Source organism: Barbatula barbatula, assembly GCF_947034865.1.
Source record: "Barbatula barbatula genome assembly, chromosome: 20".
Classification (NCBI taxonomy): Eukaryota; Metazoa; Chordata; class Actinopteri; order Cypriniformes; family Nemacheilidae; genus Barbatula; species Barbatula barbatula.
Window position 1 is genome coordinate 9,798,047 of NC_136783.1, and position 16,496 is coordinate 9,814,542.

The following is a 16,496-nucleotide window of genomic DNA, read 5'->3' on the forward strand; positions in this document are numbered from 1 at the left end:
CAACTCACGCCTCATGCAGAAATGGCCTATACAATGACTTAATAAATAACACAAAGCCTAAAAATATTGATTGGATTTTGCATAACACAGTGCCAATCCTGACTATAAGCATATGATGCCCAACAGAGAAAAGTGTCTTCTCTACACCAGTGAGTGTTGTCTGTCACTTCCCAGTACTCTTAAAATGTAACCTAATATCCTTCATCTTAATCTGTAGGTAGCCATTACCATAAACAGTACATAATAATGCTAAATTATATCTTTCTGTATCAAATGAATCTGTCATTAAACTGGAATGACCAATTAGTGCACTATTATAATGTTCTAAGCCATTATCATTAAACTACATTTAATCATTTATCCTAAATTATCTCCAGACATGGGTAGGGCTAGAATATGTTTCTCTCCACAGTCACTATTGGAATGGCTGAAGGGCATTAACACACCTAAATAAACAGGACAAAGCAGACATTGTCAAAGAACACCATGCATTATCAACTCCCTGATGTGAGGACATTTCATACAAGGGAAAGTAAAAGAATAAATTGACTTTACACGAGAGACTCACAGAAAAAAAATATTCTTGAGGGTTAGTAAACACCACCCATGCAAATCAGTCTAATTTGACTAAAATATAATAGGAAGTAAAGTAAACCATATGCAAACTTACTGAATCTACTAAATAAAATTGAGGTAACAATTTGCACTCAATAAGATTTTTTTAAGTAAAGATTTATCAGCTATGAGTTATGACACACTAGAAAAAAATAGATAAAGTCTACCTAATATTTCTCAATTTGAATTACTTATACAACTTTTGCAATATTAGTTTATATAACCCATAACAGTTCATCTACTTATTATGAATTATAAAAACTGAATAATTGGTGTAATATGAGACCAGTTTTATTGCACTTATGCTTTTTGTTGTCCTTATGTTGTTGCAATTGCTTCCATTGTTTACCTCATTTGTAAATCGCCTTGGATAAAATAATCTGCTAAATGACTAAATGTAAAATGTTTGTGAGCTTGTACAGTTTTTTTAAATGCATGTGTTGTGCATTTTTATGAATGCGTGTAGTTTTTCCAACACTGTTTAACATTTTTATTTCATTTAATCCACTGAAGGTTTAAGGAGTTCTTTCATATTCGCTGTTGTACCAAAGCACAGATGTGCAGGTTCAAATCTATTTCTTTACACACTGCAAGAATTTGGCCTCTTGATTTCAGATGATTTTATAGACCACTTTGCAAGGTTTAAATACTTCTGGTTTCGGTTTTTATTTATTTATTTATTAGCAGTATTTCTTAATCTTATTTATGAAAAAGTACAAATTCAATAACATTCTAAATCTGTAAAAAAAATCTGTTTGTTGTATTTTGTTCACACATTTGTGTACTGTTAAGAACTGAAACATGAAATTAATCTGGACCAGCGTTGAACCAGAATTGTTAACATCATCCAAAGAGCTCTATACTACATAACTGAATACAATTCTATTGTAAAATTTTCCTCTTGTAAGGACAGTCACCCACACAAACAAAACTCAGTGTGTGTCAACGCTAGTTTCATTGGACTCCCTCTGTAAATTTCAGGGTGAGGATATTCCAGAAATTTCCTTGAAGTTTCCTGATCCACGGGTTTCAGCACTCCTTGGCTACACAGACAACTGCACACACAAATTCCTTCCCTCTCCCTTCCACAAAACACAGGACCCGCCTTTAAGCTTCAACTATAAGAGATCAAAATTGGGTTCCAAGTTTCCACTTCTGGAAACCTTCTGGAAAACAGTTTCTTGCTGCATCTTAGTGCATCTCAGCATCCATCGACCATGTCGTGCTCTGTCCGTGCATCCTGCCCTAGTCCCAAGGCTGTGACTTCAAACTCCATAATCATTGCACGTCGATGTGGTACAGTTCCTCTCTGTGCACCCAAAGCCTACAGCGTGTACGGCTGCAGCCTTGGAGGAAACGTCCGCATCTCCTCTTTTCGCCAAGGCGGCTGCTTCCCTGACCTGCAGTGCAAAATCGGCAGAGGACGAGGATATTATGCTGGAGTGTGTAATAGTGGAGGTTCTGGAATCCTTGCTGGAGGTTGCTATGGCAGGAATGATGACTATCACCAACTGAACGAGAAGATCACCATGCAGAACCTGAACGATCGTCTAGCTTGCTACCTTGAGAAGGTGCGATCTCTGGAGGCTGCCAATGCCAATCTGGAGCGGCTGATCAGGGAGTATTATGAGAAGAAGAGACCCATCTGTCAGAGGGACTACAGCTGCTACATTAACACTATCAACTGTCTCCAGGAAAAGGTACAAAGAATTAGCAGAAACATATCTCTATGTGATAATATACGTTATACACTGATGCATTGATATATCAATGGTCTATATTTTAGATTAAAGATGCTAAAGTCAACATCGCCAACATCCTCCTGCAGATCGACAACTCTAAACTTGCTGCTGATGACTTCAGGATGAAGTGAGATGTCGTTTTAAAAATGCCAAGAGCTTTTGAAGTACAGCATGTTGTACACAGATTACATTAGCCATATTTAAATAATGATTCGTATTTTCTTCTTTATCCGACCTATCCACTTATCAGATATGAGCATGAGTTGGCCATGCGCAAATCTGTGGAAGCTGACATCTGTAACCTGCGTCGCTTGTTGGACCAGATGACCTTGACAAAGGCCAATCTGGAGAATCAGATTGAAGGTCTGCTAGAGGATCTGGCATGCTTGAAAGCCAACCACCAGGAGGTTTGTTACAGTTATGGGGCCTTGTAACATATGCAAAGTTCTTGTGTACAATGGATCAAATCACATTACTTTTTTGGTTTATGTATACAAATGAGACAATTGTGAATAATTGTTTCAGTGAAATACCTTATAATTGAACATTGTGTGCTTACAGAATGTAGCAGCATTGATGTGTCAGCTGACCGGCACTGTGTGTGTGGAAGTGGATGCTGCTCCACAGCAAGACCTGAACAAAGTTTTAGAAGAAATTCGTTGTCATTATGAGGCTATTATTGGTAAACATCGTGAGGAACACGAGTGCTGGTTCAAAGAGAAGGTGAGATTTGTCTTTGTGTCCTTTGCTTTTTAAAGGAATTTGCCATTATGATCTCACTTTAATCTCACAAAACATTAAAACACATTAAATACAAATTCCATCATAATTTTTTACCCATATGTTGTTCAAACCCTTTCTTTTGTGGATCCCAATTCCAAAAGAAGGTATTTTGATGTCTCTGATTACAATAATTATCAATGCAGTGTTGTTTGGTTCCCAACATTCTTCAGAATACCTTCTTTTGTGTTCTGCAGAAGAAAGAAAGTCATACAGCTTTGAAATGACAAGGATAAATTATGAAAATAAGATGAACTCTCCTTACATTAATTATTCTTTTAATCATGTTGTTTGTATTTTCTGACTCTTTAAGTTGGCACAGCTGTGCAAAGATGTGGCCAGCAACACAGAGTGCATGGAAACCTCCAGGTCACAGGTTGCAGATTTGCGACGCACACTGCAGTGCCTAGAGATCGAGCTACAGTCTCAAATCAACAAGGTAAAATGGGTGGAAAACTGGAAATGTGGAAGGTGGGAGAAGGAAAAAGGAATAGATTATGGATGGGTTTTTTTTCATTAAACATAATCTGACCCAAATATAAAATGACAGTAATCTTTAATCGTCCACCAGGTGGCAGTTAAACTAAACCGTTCGACACATTCAAGTATTTTGAACTTCCAGCTCAGTGTCTATGAATTATTGCAATAATAAATGTATTTTTTCACCTCTTCTGTTAATTGACATAGAAATCTGCATTGGAGTGTTCACTGGCAGACACAGAGGCTCGGTACAGTGCGATGTTAGCTGAATTCCAGAAGCATATCAACATACTGGAAACAGAACTGTGTCAGGTGCGCAATGGCATTGAACAACAGGGCCAAGCCTATGCTGCACTGCTGGACATCAAGAGCCGCCTGGAGAAGGAGATCGCCACCTACAGGTGCCTGCTGGAAAATCAGGACATTAAGTAAGTTCATCTTTTCCCAGCATCACAATGATATTGGTCTTTTGTCATGCAAACATGTAAACAAACCCTAATCTATTACATCTTTTTCCTGTTCTAGGTTTCCAGTTCAAGGTAACTAAAGCACCTTTTCTGTGAGGGTGGTGTTGTGTGTTATTTATTAAATATCTACGTTTCTCATCCTCAGGAGGGACATGTACTTCAACCTATGTGTGCACAACACCTGCGGATACAGTATTCACATGTAAAGAAGTCAGATAAAACCACAGAATCATAGTGGATTTATTTCCCCATTAAGCCAATATGGGCCTGCTGGGCTGGCTGAGAGATTCTTAATGTGTAATCCTCAATAAAGTTCAATACCAGTATTTCACTTCTGTTTCTTTGATATTTATCAATCTTATCTTCATTTTTTCTGTGAATATAGTTCAGATTTCACACTTAATGCTTCAAAAAGGGCACAAGCTTGAGTAGAGTGCACTTATGCATTACTAAGATTAATGATTGATTATTATCAGGATAAAATAACGTTAAATCAGTATAAAATGTTTTTTGGAAACCCATTGCCTACTTTGGTATTAATTTGTATTCCATTTATTTTATAACGCATATCTGCTTTTATAAATCTTTATAATAATGTGCGTTTAAAACTTTAAAATCTATATATTTAAAATGCTACTCCAAAAAGGGCTCATGTTTGGAAACATTTTTGGGTGTGAAACAGCGAATCCTTTCGGCCATCTAATGCGCAAGCAAATCATTTACACAGAAATGTCACACGCTTTCCAGAGGGGGCGATATAACGCCACTGAACCCGCAGAAGGGCACAACAATTTAATACGATTTTTAATACAATTGTAAACAATAAAAAGCTAAATTTGTAGCCAGTGCGATAACTCGTATATTTTACAATATGTCTAATCATATCGTGTCTCTGTGACGAATATAAACTCAAAAGATTGGGTCTCGCTGTATTGCTCAGGCTGTAGTGCAGTGTCTATTCACAGGCGCGATCCCTCTACTGATCGGCACGGGGGTTTTGACCTGCTCCGTTTCCGACCTGGACCGGTTCACCCCTCCTTAGACGACCTGGTAGTCCCGGGCTCCCCCAGGAGCACCATATCGATACCGAACTTAGTGCGGACACCCGATCGACATAGTCCACTGCAGCCCAGAACCCCTGAACTCAAACGATCCACCAGCCTCAGACTCCCAGTAGCTTGGATTACAGGCGCGCGCCACTGCACCCGTCGAGAGCTCGTGGTGTCAGAATGCAAGTTGAATCAAGTGTAGTGCACGGAACGCGCCCTCTAGTGTATATGACACCAGTTAAAAAGCATACTTTACAAAAAACATTACTGGTGTGCACCACAAACGCACTGATATATTTAAAGTTATAAATTCGTTTCGTTTAAGACGCCTCTAACATTTTAGTCTGGGACTAGTTTAAATCCTGTCCGGGAAACCGCTCTTTTGTAGACAAAGTGCCCAAAAATGCTAAATATTTATTTTTAATTTGTTATCTGTAATGCACCATTTGCGGTTGAGTAACAATAAAAGATTAAACAATATAACACTCAAAAGTGCTGTTGTAGTGAAGGCCGGTAGGCCACGTGACAGTTTTCCTGCCCTCTCTAATATTGCCAGTTTAGCATAAATGTTTAAAAACAAACCAATAAAACATTCCAAAGAGCATTATTTGTGTGTACATAGGCGTGTATTTTAGTATTTAGTAATAATAAAGGGGTTTGCTTTTTAAAAGTTTGCTATACTATATATAAATTGTACACATTTCCATTTAAATTTCTATTCCAATGTGTAGTGTAATCGTTTTTATTAGGCCTAATATTAATATCTTACAGTATATGAATAACTGATAGATACAATTCATAACATTTGGTAGGCGTGGGGCGAGTATTATCCTCCGGCTGTACAGATGGCGCTATTTCGCGCTTTTGCATCAAGTCCTAGACCGTCAAGTAGCCAACTAAACACCTGTAACAGACAATTCTAACCATAACGACGCCGAAATACTTTGACCATGGATTATTTTTGACAATGCATCGGTAACATAACAACATACTTATCAGAGAATATTAAAGAAATCGGCGTTCATTACGTATACCTATCATTTTATGAGAACTACTGACCATGTCCGTTAGCCAGCTAGCTAAGTAGCTGCCGTGATCTTTTGTGCAAGTTTTTTCAATCTAATTTGCGTTTTCATTTAGAGACTGGATGTTTCGTTGTCTATCGCGTTGTTAGAATTATTTTGTAGGCCGATGTCGTATGATGTATGTAAGTAATAGCTTTTCCGAGGGCAGGTGTATGTTCTGAGATTTGTGTGTTATTAACGTAGATTTTTCACTGATTGCTTCACATTTTCTCATACTTCCGGGACGTTTGTGGGCCATTTGGTTATAGTACTTTTATTTTAATTTAAATATTATTTTAAATTTAACTGTAATGAGACCTCTGTCTGCTTAAATATAGTGCTAGATATTTTTAACATCTTGTCGATAACGCAGCTGTCCGCCTAGATGTATGACGTGAGTAGAGTCAAGTGGTGTCGTTTCCTGGATATGCAAGCTATAGATAATGGAGGAAGGCTGTTATAATTATCTTGGAGGAAAAGTGTGCCCATACGCCATTTCTCAGTCTAAAGTCTAATGTCAATTTAATTTTGTGTTGCAGGCTGCTGTCAGGTGAAGTGGGGGTCTGGCAACAGTGACCATGGTGCTGTTCTTGGGTGGTTTGTTAGTGTTGGTTGTCGTCTCTCAAGCCCTGGGTTTTCAGCAGCACCCAGAAGAGACCTCTGTGCCTGAAGAATGGGTTCTTCTCCATGTTGTGCAAGGCCACATTGGTGCAGGGAACTACAGCTACCTGCGTCTCAACCATGAGGGACGCATTATCTTACACATGCAAAGCCTCAAAGGAGATGCAGATCTCTACATCTCCGACAAGACGCTGCGGCCAAATTTTGATACCTACAAGCTTCAGTCAACCACCTGTGGCCAGGATGTGGTAGTGGTCCCTGGGGATTTTGTTAGGCCTGTTGGAATCGGGATCTACGGACATCCCTCTTACATGGAGAGCGAGTTTGAGATGAAGGTGTTTTACGACCAGACAGCACTGACAGCAGATGAAATTGGGAAAAACTCTTATTTCTCAGATGAGACTCCTGGTCAGTCTCAGCACACTCAGGGTCCTGAGGAAGAGATGGATGAGGAGGAATCAATTCTATGGACTATACTAATTGGGATTCTTAAGATCATACTTGAAATTTTGTTCTAATTTTGATGTGCCAAAATACTACACTTACCACATTCTACCCATTTAGATGAAATACAATATATTTTTATCAACATTTTGACAAAGTACAGTAATTGGTAACTTTTACATTGCGAGTCACCACCATTCGGTTAAGTAACATGTACATTTATAATTTTGTTCTTATGCAAATTATACATTTGCTAGTAAAATTAGACGGCATATCAATACAACTGACTGCACTTATTATGTTTAAAACAACATTTTATTGACAGAATCAAAATTTGTTTGTGTGGTGCGTTTATTTGTTTTTATTGACCTAGGCTAGTGAATTCTAGGTTTTAAACTGCACTATGCAATCACACAAACCACCTTGTGACAAGGGTTGTAAGCTGTGCCTAATGTGAAGAAAAATCTTCCATGCCTGTAGTTGTAAGATACAAATAAAGGAATCACTTATTTTTGACAATTGCACTAAATCCACATCATTTAAGAAGTTGTAATTTTGATAAATATGATGTCCTGTTTAGATGCTACGGTTGCGAACAATGTGTTTAGTACTTTATAATAAATGTCAATAGGTTCAAAATATGATGGAAAGTAGTGTTTGTCAAACTCCCAAAAAACATCCTGAACGCGTTCCAAGGCTTTTATTTTTGTATCTTGATAGACAAATTATAAAAGCAACATAGATAATAAATATGTAAGTGGATTGTTGCTTTGCACTAAATGATGATAAACATGAACTGCTAGTTTGCAATGGTTTTAAAACGAAATTCCATAACACAGTATTCTATTTACATTTGACATTGAAGATTGTAACAAAATCTGCATAGTCAGCTTAGTCTCTTGCAGTAAGATTTCTAATTAAGGTTTTAGCATTTTGATTTAGCCTAGATCACGCTTCCCTGCATTACTGCTACACCTTACAAGCACCGAGAAGCACTGCATTAAATCAACTATGATATGTATTTTGCTTATAGTTAGTTTGTAATGCCTGCAGTGTTATTCACAATGTACTTTGTTTTGTAACGTGTAGCATACTTTGTGCTAGGTACTAACTAACGTTACATGAAAACTCCCTGAAAATAGGCGTAACATGTTATTACAGAAAGAGTTCCACCCATAACTAACGTAAGTTATAGTGTTGCGTTTGGTTTTCAAAATACATTTAGTTTTAGTTATGAATATGAACTAAGATCGAAACCCTGCATATATTACCGAAATATGGCGTTTTTTTTAAATGTGGCGTATTATTCAAGAGCCAAACGCCCATCTGACGTCATATGGAGTGGACGGAAGTTTGCGCAAACCGTCCCGCGACCTTCTGTTAAGCAAGCTGTTAAACCAAATAATGCCAGAAGGATAGATTAGGACTCTTTTTAATTGTATTTAGCCCCCATCATGTTTCGTGCCACGGTGGCGATATGTGGGAGAACTGTTGTTAAAAGAGTGAGTAAGCAAAATCATTTGCAGGACCTTTGTTTATGATGTATTAATATTTATTTTACAATAGCCAGTAACAACCGATGTATTGGCCAATGAAAGACGAGTGATTTTCGTAATGCAAGTGCTCTCGAGTTATCGTGGGTTTTGTTTTGGTCTTAAATCTGTTATTCATTTCTTAAACCAGTTCATCTCTTCTGTCTCTGGAGAAAGCGCACTTCCATCAAATCTGCGACTTCCTTCAAATCTCATCGGAGTCCCTCGAGAAAGTAAGCTCAGCTTTCTTTCTTTAAAAAAGTATTATTGAAATTAGATTGTGACTTGTTCTGGCTATAAAGTGTTAACAACTTAACCCATCCTCTACTCAATAGACACCATTTTACACCACTGTCAAATGGAAAAGATTATAAAGGCTTATTGCACAATTTAAAAGTAAAAATAACTAACTCAATTTATACTTGTTTATCAGCTAGATGAGTATTCTCTATCCTAGATCCATTTACCATGTAATGTAGTTTTCCAATGCATGTAAAATGTGTTAAATGTGAAATTGTTTTGTTTCAGAAAGGCCTCCTCCATCCGGCTCTGAACATCCATTGCTGCGCAGATGTGAGGCTGAAATTCCAGCTCACCTGGCACCCTCTCAGACATGGCTTCATTCTTTAAACAGTTGTGACAGTGAAACCCTTGGTGTGGTTGACCTCCACCCTGATGTCTTCTCTGTGCCTGTCAGGTAACTCATACTGTGCTAAATGTCATATTTAAGCACAGATCTGTGATTCATGTTATTAACACATGTGCACAGTAGGAGTAATTTAAGTTAATGCATGGTACGTTTGCTCTGGTTACTAGGTTGGATATTCTTCATGCTGTTGAGGTCTGGCAACGAAATTTCAAAAGAATAGTGAGTGCTCGTTTGTCAGCTAGGAGATGCTGTTTTGTCCTTTCAATGTTTTTTCAGAAAATGTTGTTAATTTTCTTCTTTAAACCCCTTTTTTTGTATGCAGAGCCATGCAAAGGTCAAGTCTAGAGCTGAGGTCAGTGGTGGCGGCAGGAAACCATGGAATCAGAAAGGAAGTGGTCGGGCACGCCAAGGAAGCATTCGTGCTCCACACTGGAGGGGAGGTGAGATACAGGCTTTTTCACATTACATGTGTTATATAAGTTTATTTTGGTCCAAAACATTTTTAACGTGCACATTTACGATAATTTATTATTGGACCTATTGAATTACTTAACAAATGCCCCTTGCCAATTCAGGAGGAGTAGCCCATGGTCCACGTGGACCAACCAGCTATTACTACATGTTACCCATGAAAATGCGAGTACAAGGTTTGAAAATTGCCCTGACTTCCAAGCTGGCACAGGTGTGTGGGTTTCATCTAAACTTTTTGTTTAGATGTAATTGTTAAGTTTTACAATTGAATCTTAACATGAAAATCATCATTGTTTCCCCAGGATTACCTTCATATTGTGGACTCGTTGGAGATTCCCACTCCAGACCCTGCCTACCTAATGGACCTGATCAAACAAAGACAATGGGGGGACTCAGTTCTCATTGTTGATGTGTAAGTTTGCAAGAGCAGATGTTTATCCCATTGTCGCCCATTTGTTTTTGACAATGTTTTACATGTGTTTCAGAGGTGATGAATTTCCTCAGAACCTTCTTAAAGCTACTGAAAATTTGATGACAGTGAATGTCATTCCAGCCATAGGTAAACTTCAGTAGATCAATGTGTTAAGAGTCGATTATGTAGAGAAAAAACACTGCCGTTTTAATTAAGTGACCAAACATAGGCAGATGAAAGTGAATTTTGTATTAAAGCTCAGTTGTGAAGGCAAATGTGATCTTTGAGAATAAAAATACTGGTTTTTATTTTACAGGTCTTAACGTCCACAGCATTCTAAAACATGAGAGTCTTGTTCTCACCCTGGAGACTGTCAAATTTCTAGAAAATAAGCTTCTTTGGCATGATGTGCGTTACTCTCCTCTCTATCCTTTTAAACTGCCCTACAATGACCTGCCGTAAACAACAAACAGACCTTTTAAAATGTATTAAAAATGTTTATTTAATTACAACAATGATCCAGATGTCTCATTTCACACATACCACACACATTAACAAATGTTAAAGGAATAAATAATAGCATGAATAATATAATACAAATTAAAATGTGAAAGGCATTAGTGAAACATCCTCTCTGTCAGGGGTTTGAGGTTTTTTTGGAATAATGCCATGTGCTAAATCATGTCGGATCTCCCATCGGAGTGAAGATCGCTTCTTTTCTGTTGGAACTACATAATTGTTGGGGATGTATGTCTTCTGGGGTCTCGTCTGAAATGACAACAGAATGATCAGAATCTGGACATCGCGTCAAGCAGGTAATGGCATTAAATAGAAAAATATAGTGGTTTATTGCTTACTGGTGGAGGCTGATAAAGAAGTCGTTCCTATAGACAAAAACAACATTTTAGTAACCTAATAATCTGTACTTAAACACTTTAATAATTCTTATTATGAACAGAAATATCTATGTGTGTCAAAAATACAATCTAGAACTGTAACATGAGTAATACAATTCACAGGAACGCGGATACCCTGATGGCCCAGTGCAGCTCCTTCCTGCTCTTCTCTCCTGGAGGTTTAAACATCTCCCATTCTTGCTTATACTGGAAATATCTGAGAAACCAAAGTTCACATTAATATGTGGTGCTCAATGGTTTTATTTTTTAAAACACTCAGTTCAGTGCTAAATGTTATAAGATTAAGTAAAAAATAATTAGTTATTACTTTGTGACTGGATCAGATTTCTTCCAGTTCCTGGTGTGAGGATGATCCAAAACTGGCCGTATAACTAAAAGAAAAATGAAAAACAACTTGTGGTACGTAAATACATAAACGTGACTTATGACTATAATAACTCACAGAAATAGAAAATAGTTATAGTTATATAGAATAATATAGAAATATAGAATAACTTCGTTATGAAAAGTGATCAAAAACAACAAAACAGCTTACATGATTTGGGACGAGGTCGGATATCACTCTCACTGTGCGATCTTGTCTGTGACAGGGAAAAACAATTATAAAAGGGCACAAAATGCTGTGAGCATGAGCCGCATTATTAAAGCTCCTTATCGTACAGAATATGTTTCTTTATATACTGACCATGCCCTTAATGTATTCTTGGAAGGCACTTGGGGCTTCATCTGTGGCAGAACTGGATCTGTCGCTATAGTTCTCTGCCTCTTCACTCCCAGAATCATATGGCACACGAGGTGCACCAATCTGCATGTGGTCCAGGCGTTCCTCCAGCTCAGTAACTGAACCTACAACATGTTAATACTATCAATTCAATGAACAAAAAAATGTAATTAAAACTTCAACTATATAAATATAAAGCCGTTTAAACACATTAAGAGTAATCTAAACAGAACGTAAACGTAATGTTCACAGCACTAAAATGTGCAGAAGCACAAAAGCAAAATCATCTACCAAATGTTACTGTTTTGCGTAAATAGGGATTATAATAAATGCAGCCCTCCACTTTTCTGCGTTACTTCTGAACCTACAAACAAGCATATCACTTTTAAAGAAGTCTAACAGACCAAAGTAGCCATTATATGTTTTTATTGTCTTCTCCTTTCTGCTGTTGTTGTCATCCTCATGTCCATCATATTGCTTCTCTTTTGATCTCCTATTGATCTTGCTTCTCCTGTCTCTTATATTAAAAGGATGGTCAACATTTCCTCTCAGTGCTGCCACCTCCCAAATATCATCGAAACAGACATTTTGTGTCCCAATGTCTTTATTTTGGGGACTGATGCCTTCACCACACTCAGCTGGAATCTGGTTGGGCTGAGAATCTGAGACTACAGACTCCCCAAGACCTTGATCGATATCGTGCATGGTTACATCTCGCCTGCTTTCAGTTCTACGAGCATGTCTCTCTGAAAACTCGGCAGGAACTTCAGATTGAGATGTCTCCAGGGATGGATTGTTTTTAACCCACATTGGAAAGTGGACATCATCATAATCCTGTGCAACATTCTCTTCTTCTAATCCAGCCAGAGTACAGTCATCTCTATAATCTACATCCTCTCCATCTTTAGACGAGTCTGGTCTGTATGTTCCATAACCAGACGTTAAGATACTTGCTGCAGGGCTGCTTAGACCCATGTCGCGAAAATACTCAGGAATGTCTTTCTCAATCTCTTTATTTTTCTTCTGTTGTTTTACCTGTTCATCTCCATCATGCTCTTGGTCATCACTCATGCATGACTTTTGGTTTTGATGATATCCCTCCCGTTCCTCAATAACGCTTGGACTAACGGTGGTAATCTCACATGCATATGCTTCATCAAAAGAACATTCTCCATCATCTTCGACCTCGCTTACTCCTTTAGAAACGTCTTTTGTCTCTGCAATGGAGGTGAATTGTTCCGCTTTACGTCTGTCAGTGGCATCATCATTCATCATCATGATCCACTGTTTCTTCTCTTCCACCCCAGTCTCAGGTTCATATCTTATAGGCCATCTCTCAATGAGTTCCTCCTCACTGCTCTCACTGATGCAATATTCTCCTTTTTTTTCATTTTTTATTTCAGGGGCAAAATACATTTCATTGTTATTTACAGAACATTCCATTTTATCCTCTTCGTTGTTTTTATCTCCTCTACAATTATTCGTCTTCTCATCGTCTTCCTCAGTTATCTCTTTTATCAAACATTCGTCTTCCTCTTCTTTGTCTGTTTGTACCTCTTTTTTACTAATTTCTTCATCACTGTTACGTTTAATCTCGTACTCTTTGTTAATCTCTGAGCTCTCTGTACTTTTGTCTTCACTACTGTACCTCACAACTCTGCCATCTGATGCACAAGTTGTATTATCTCTTTCCTTACCCCTCCCTTCATCCTTGTCTTTATATTCTTGCTCTGGAAAATAACTGTTCTCCTCACTCATTTCTATACGGTGACTCGCTCTCTTTTCATCACGTTCTCTCTCTTCTTCACTCCACTCTCCCTCACTCAATGAATCTGTACACCTTTGCTCACCATTTAAGCATTCTTTTGAAGACTCGCTCTCTTCACTTTCTGAATCATAATTTTGAGCTTTTCTCTTTTCATTCTCTGTGGTCTCTTCGCTGACAAAGCACTCACTCTTCTCTTTACTACCATCCTCACTCATATGCTCCCCATTCTCTTCCGACTCTTTAAACATTTTCCTCTTCATTGTACTTACATCAATCTCTTCTACCTTATTCTGTGTCCAGTTGTTCTCTTCTTTACTATCATCTTCCTCGTAATTACTACTTTTTACTTCTCTTTTTTCATCAATTTTACTCTCTTTTCCTCCTAGCTCTTCATCACTTTCCTCTTCACTCTCTGTTCCAGTGTCCCCTTCTTCATATTCACTCTTATTTTCAATTTTCTCATCACTTTCTTCCTCTTTGCTTTCTTTTCCTTCTTGAGCTTCAATTTCCATTCCAGTGTCCATTTCTTCGCACTCCCCTTCTTCATACTCCCCTTCTTCATATTCACTCTTATTTTCATCACTTTCTTCCTCTTCACGTTCTTTTCTTTCTTTTGCGTCCCCCTTTTCCTCTTCACTGTCGGTTTCTGTGTCCTCTTCTTTGCATTCCTCTTCACTCTTTTCACCTTCTACCTGCTCTTCATTCGCCTCCTCTTCCTCACTTTCCCCCTCTGTCTCTGTTCTTGTTTTCTCTGCGCTTTTATCGTTTTCATCTTCATCAATGAACAATTCTCTCTCCTCTTTGTTTTCGTATTCATCAGCCTTAGGATTTGTCTCAGCCTGAATACAGTTGTCCTTTCCCAGAATGTTTCCGTCGAACGTATCCTTTATCTCTTCTTTATCGCCACATGTCATTACAAGATATTCCTCCTCAGTCTTGCTATCTTTTTCAAGCTCTCTGACAATCTTTTTGTTGTCTTCCTTCTCACTCTCCTCATCTGTCCAGAAGGATGATGACTGGGATCCCTTATCTTCATTGTTTTCATATTCCAAACGACTGTCAAAACCTTTATACATCCTTGAAGTAAGAACATGAACTAAGCTCCAGAACCAAAGCAGATGGCTGGAAAGGAGGGGGAATGTAACTAAGAAGATTACTCTGAAGAACCTATATAGGGTTATGAGGCCAATGGCGGCACCTGGTGTGTGGGAGGTTTTATTGCAACATAAAAGAATCACAAAGCATATCTGTACTTACCAGAATCTTCACTGTGTGTGGACTCATCGCAGACATGAGACTGGCCTTGATATTTTCTAAATGAACAAATAATTTTTTTAATGCACATGATTTTAATGTACAGAGATGATATAACATCAGAAAAACATATTTTTGTTATGAGTTCCCACCTTAGCACTTTTCTTTTAACCATTGGTCTCTTCTGAGCCCAGTTTTCCCTCTCAGGACTTGTGGTATGACTGGCATCTGAGACTGAGTAAAAGATTTCAGAAGGTCTTTCCTCAGTCTCAAGTCTGTTGGGTGCTGTGAAGGGCCGGGCAGGTCTGTGAGCTATTGAGTGCTTTGAATATGAGTCATAGTAATGATTTGCATCTCTAATATCTTCCTCATTAAATGTGGAGGTTAAAATCTAGATGGGGAAAAGAGAAAAAAGATAAAGCCTACAACCAATAGTGTTCATAATGTTTAAAGTATATTTAAGGTTTTGAATCACATACGTCGTGATGTTTTCCCACTGAACTGGTGTTGAAGAGAGCATAGTTCCGGCTGGGGCCAATGTTGTTCAAATGAACTAAGACAGAAAGGCAAAGTAACATGTGTCTGGAAAGGCTATGACCTTAAATCACATAAAGCAGGACTGACTACTCACCTTTCTCTTTGACTAGCGCAGGTGGACTTTTTCCAGATCTGCTGTCAGGAGGAGAGCTCCACTCGCTCGAGCTGTGACTCTTTGACTTTTCATGACGAATTAGGTGATCTAAATCTAGTGGAGGTTCATAACATGACATCATTATCTCTATGTTAACGTATATAAATGAAAGGTAAAATACATTTGTATGCGTTAAACGTGACAATAGGATAATATACACACCTCGCTTGAACTCCTGCAGTCTTTGTTTGGGAATATTGTTGTATCCAAGCGCAGCCAACTGCTGCTGGATCTCCTCTTCTGAAAAGTCGAGATGATCCATTTCTGGATAAACAATGACGCATGTTTATTATTCATGACTGTCAGATGACAATCGCATAATATTTTATACTCAATAGGAAACATTATTTGCTGTGTTAAAACCCGCTGTTGAGACAACATCTTTCCGCGGAGTTGGTGCGTAAAAAATGTTTACGTGAGTATTGTTTTGGAAACATATAAAATGGCAGCGATATATAAGAACGTTAAAACCCAGTTAATGATCTGTTTATCTCACCTGTAAAACGGCCAGATTTGATTGTTGTCCTTAGTGTCACGACAACGGCGGCGGTTTCGTTTTCAAAATACAAAGTGACGAGTAAGAGGGCGCGTCCATAACGGGTTCTAGCGCCCTCTGGTGTATGGGAAACCTTCTACAGCCTAAAATCACATTAAAATAAATAAAGGAGAGCTTAACAAAAGTTAACTAGGGTAAATTATATTTTTCATTTAACAGTGTAAGTAAATATTTACCTTTTTGTAACAAATATTTAGTAATCGTCTGGTTACCACGCGAAAACATGAACGCATTGCAAAAACCTGAAAGAACTATTATATTAT

General features: G+C 38.1%; 4 protein-coding genes across 4 annotated transcripts; 3 read left to right on the forward strand and 1 right to left on the reverse strand.

Moving 5' to 3' along the window:
* Nucleotides 1-1,832: 1,832 nt before the first annotated feature.
* krt95 (keratin 95) lies at nt 1,833-4,049 on the forward strand (the record flags this gene model as incomplete). The annotated part of the gene is made up of 6 exons (XM_079483793.1): nt 1,833-2,315; nt 2,402-2,484; nt 2,608-2,764; nt 2,919-3,080; nt 3,451-3,576; nt 3,825-4,049. The coding sequence occupies 6 exons, from the start codon at nt 1,833-1,835 to the stop codon at nt 4,047-4,049; spliced, it is 1,236 nt and encodes a 411-aa protein (XP_079339919.1).
* A 1,953-nt stretch (nt 4,050-6,002) lies between these two features.
* On the forward strand, nt 6,003-7,891 carry cUnh6orf120 (chromosome Un C6orf120 homolog). Its single transcript, XM_079483742.1, has 2 exons — nt 6,003-6,108; nt 6,737-7,891. Exon 2 carries the CDS (start codon nt 6,776-6,778, stop codon nt 7,334-7,336), a length of 561 nt encoding a protein of 186 aa, XP_079339868.1. The 5' UTR covers nt 6,003-6,108; nt 6,737-6,775; the 3' UTR covers nt 7,337-7,891.
* A 662-nt stretch (nt 7,892-8,553) lies between these two features.
* On the forward strand, nt 8,554-10,956 carry mrpl4 (mitochondrial ribosomal protein L4). Its single transcript, XM_079482912.1, has 9 exons — nt 8,554-8,764; nt 8,946-9,027; nt 9,323-9,491; nt 9,611-9,662; nt 9,766-9,883; nt 10,019-10,125; nt 10,217-10,326; nt 10,400-10,473; nt 10,643-10,956. The coding sequence occupies exons 1-9, from the start codon at nt 8,717-8,719 to the stop codon at nt 10,786-10,788; spliced, it is 906 nt and encodes a 301-aa protein (XP_079339038.1). The 5' UTR covers nt 8,554-8,716; the 3' UTR covers nt 10,789-10,956.
* On the reverse strand, nt 10,764-16,289 carry hyls1 (HYLS1 centriolar and ciliogenesis associated). The gene is made up of 12 exons (XM_079483923.1): nt 16,174-16,289; nt 15,840-15,941; nt 15,618-15,731; nt 15,466-15,539; nt 15,139-15,377; nt 14,990-15,045; nt 11,929-12,089; nt 11,779-11,824; nt 11,551-11,614; nt 11,358-11,439; nt 11,184-11,210; nt 10,764-11,094 (listed from the first exon to the last, which is right to left on the reverse strand). The coding sequence occupies exons 2-12, from the start codon at nt 15,937-15,939 to the stop codon at nt 10,927-10,929; spliced, it is 1,131 nt and encodes a 376-aa protein (XP_079340049.1). The 5' UTR covers nt 15,940-15,941; nt 16,174-16,289; the 3' UTR covers nt 10,764-10,926.
* Nucleotides 16,290-16,496: the final 207 nt, after the last annotated feature.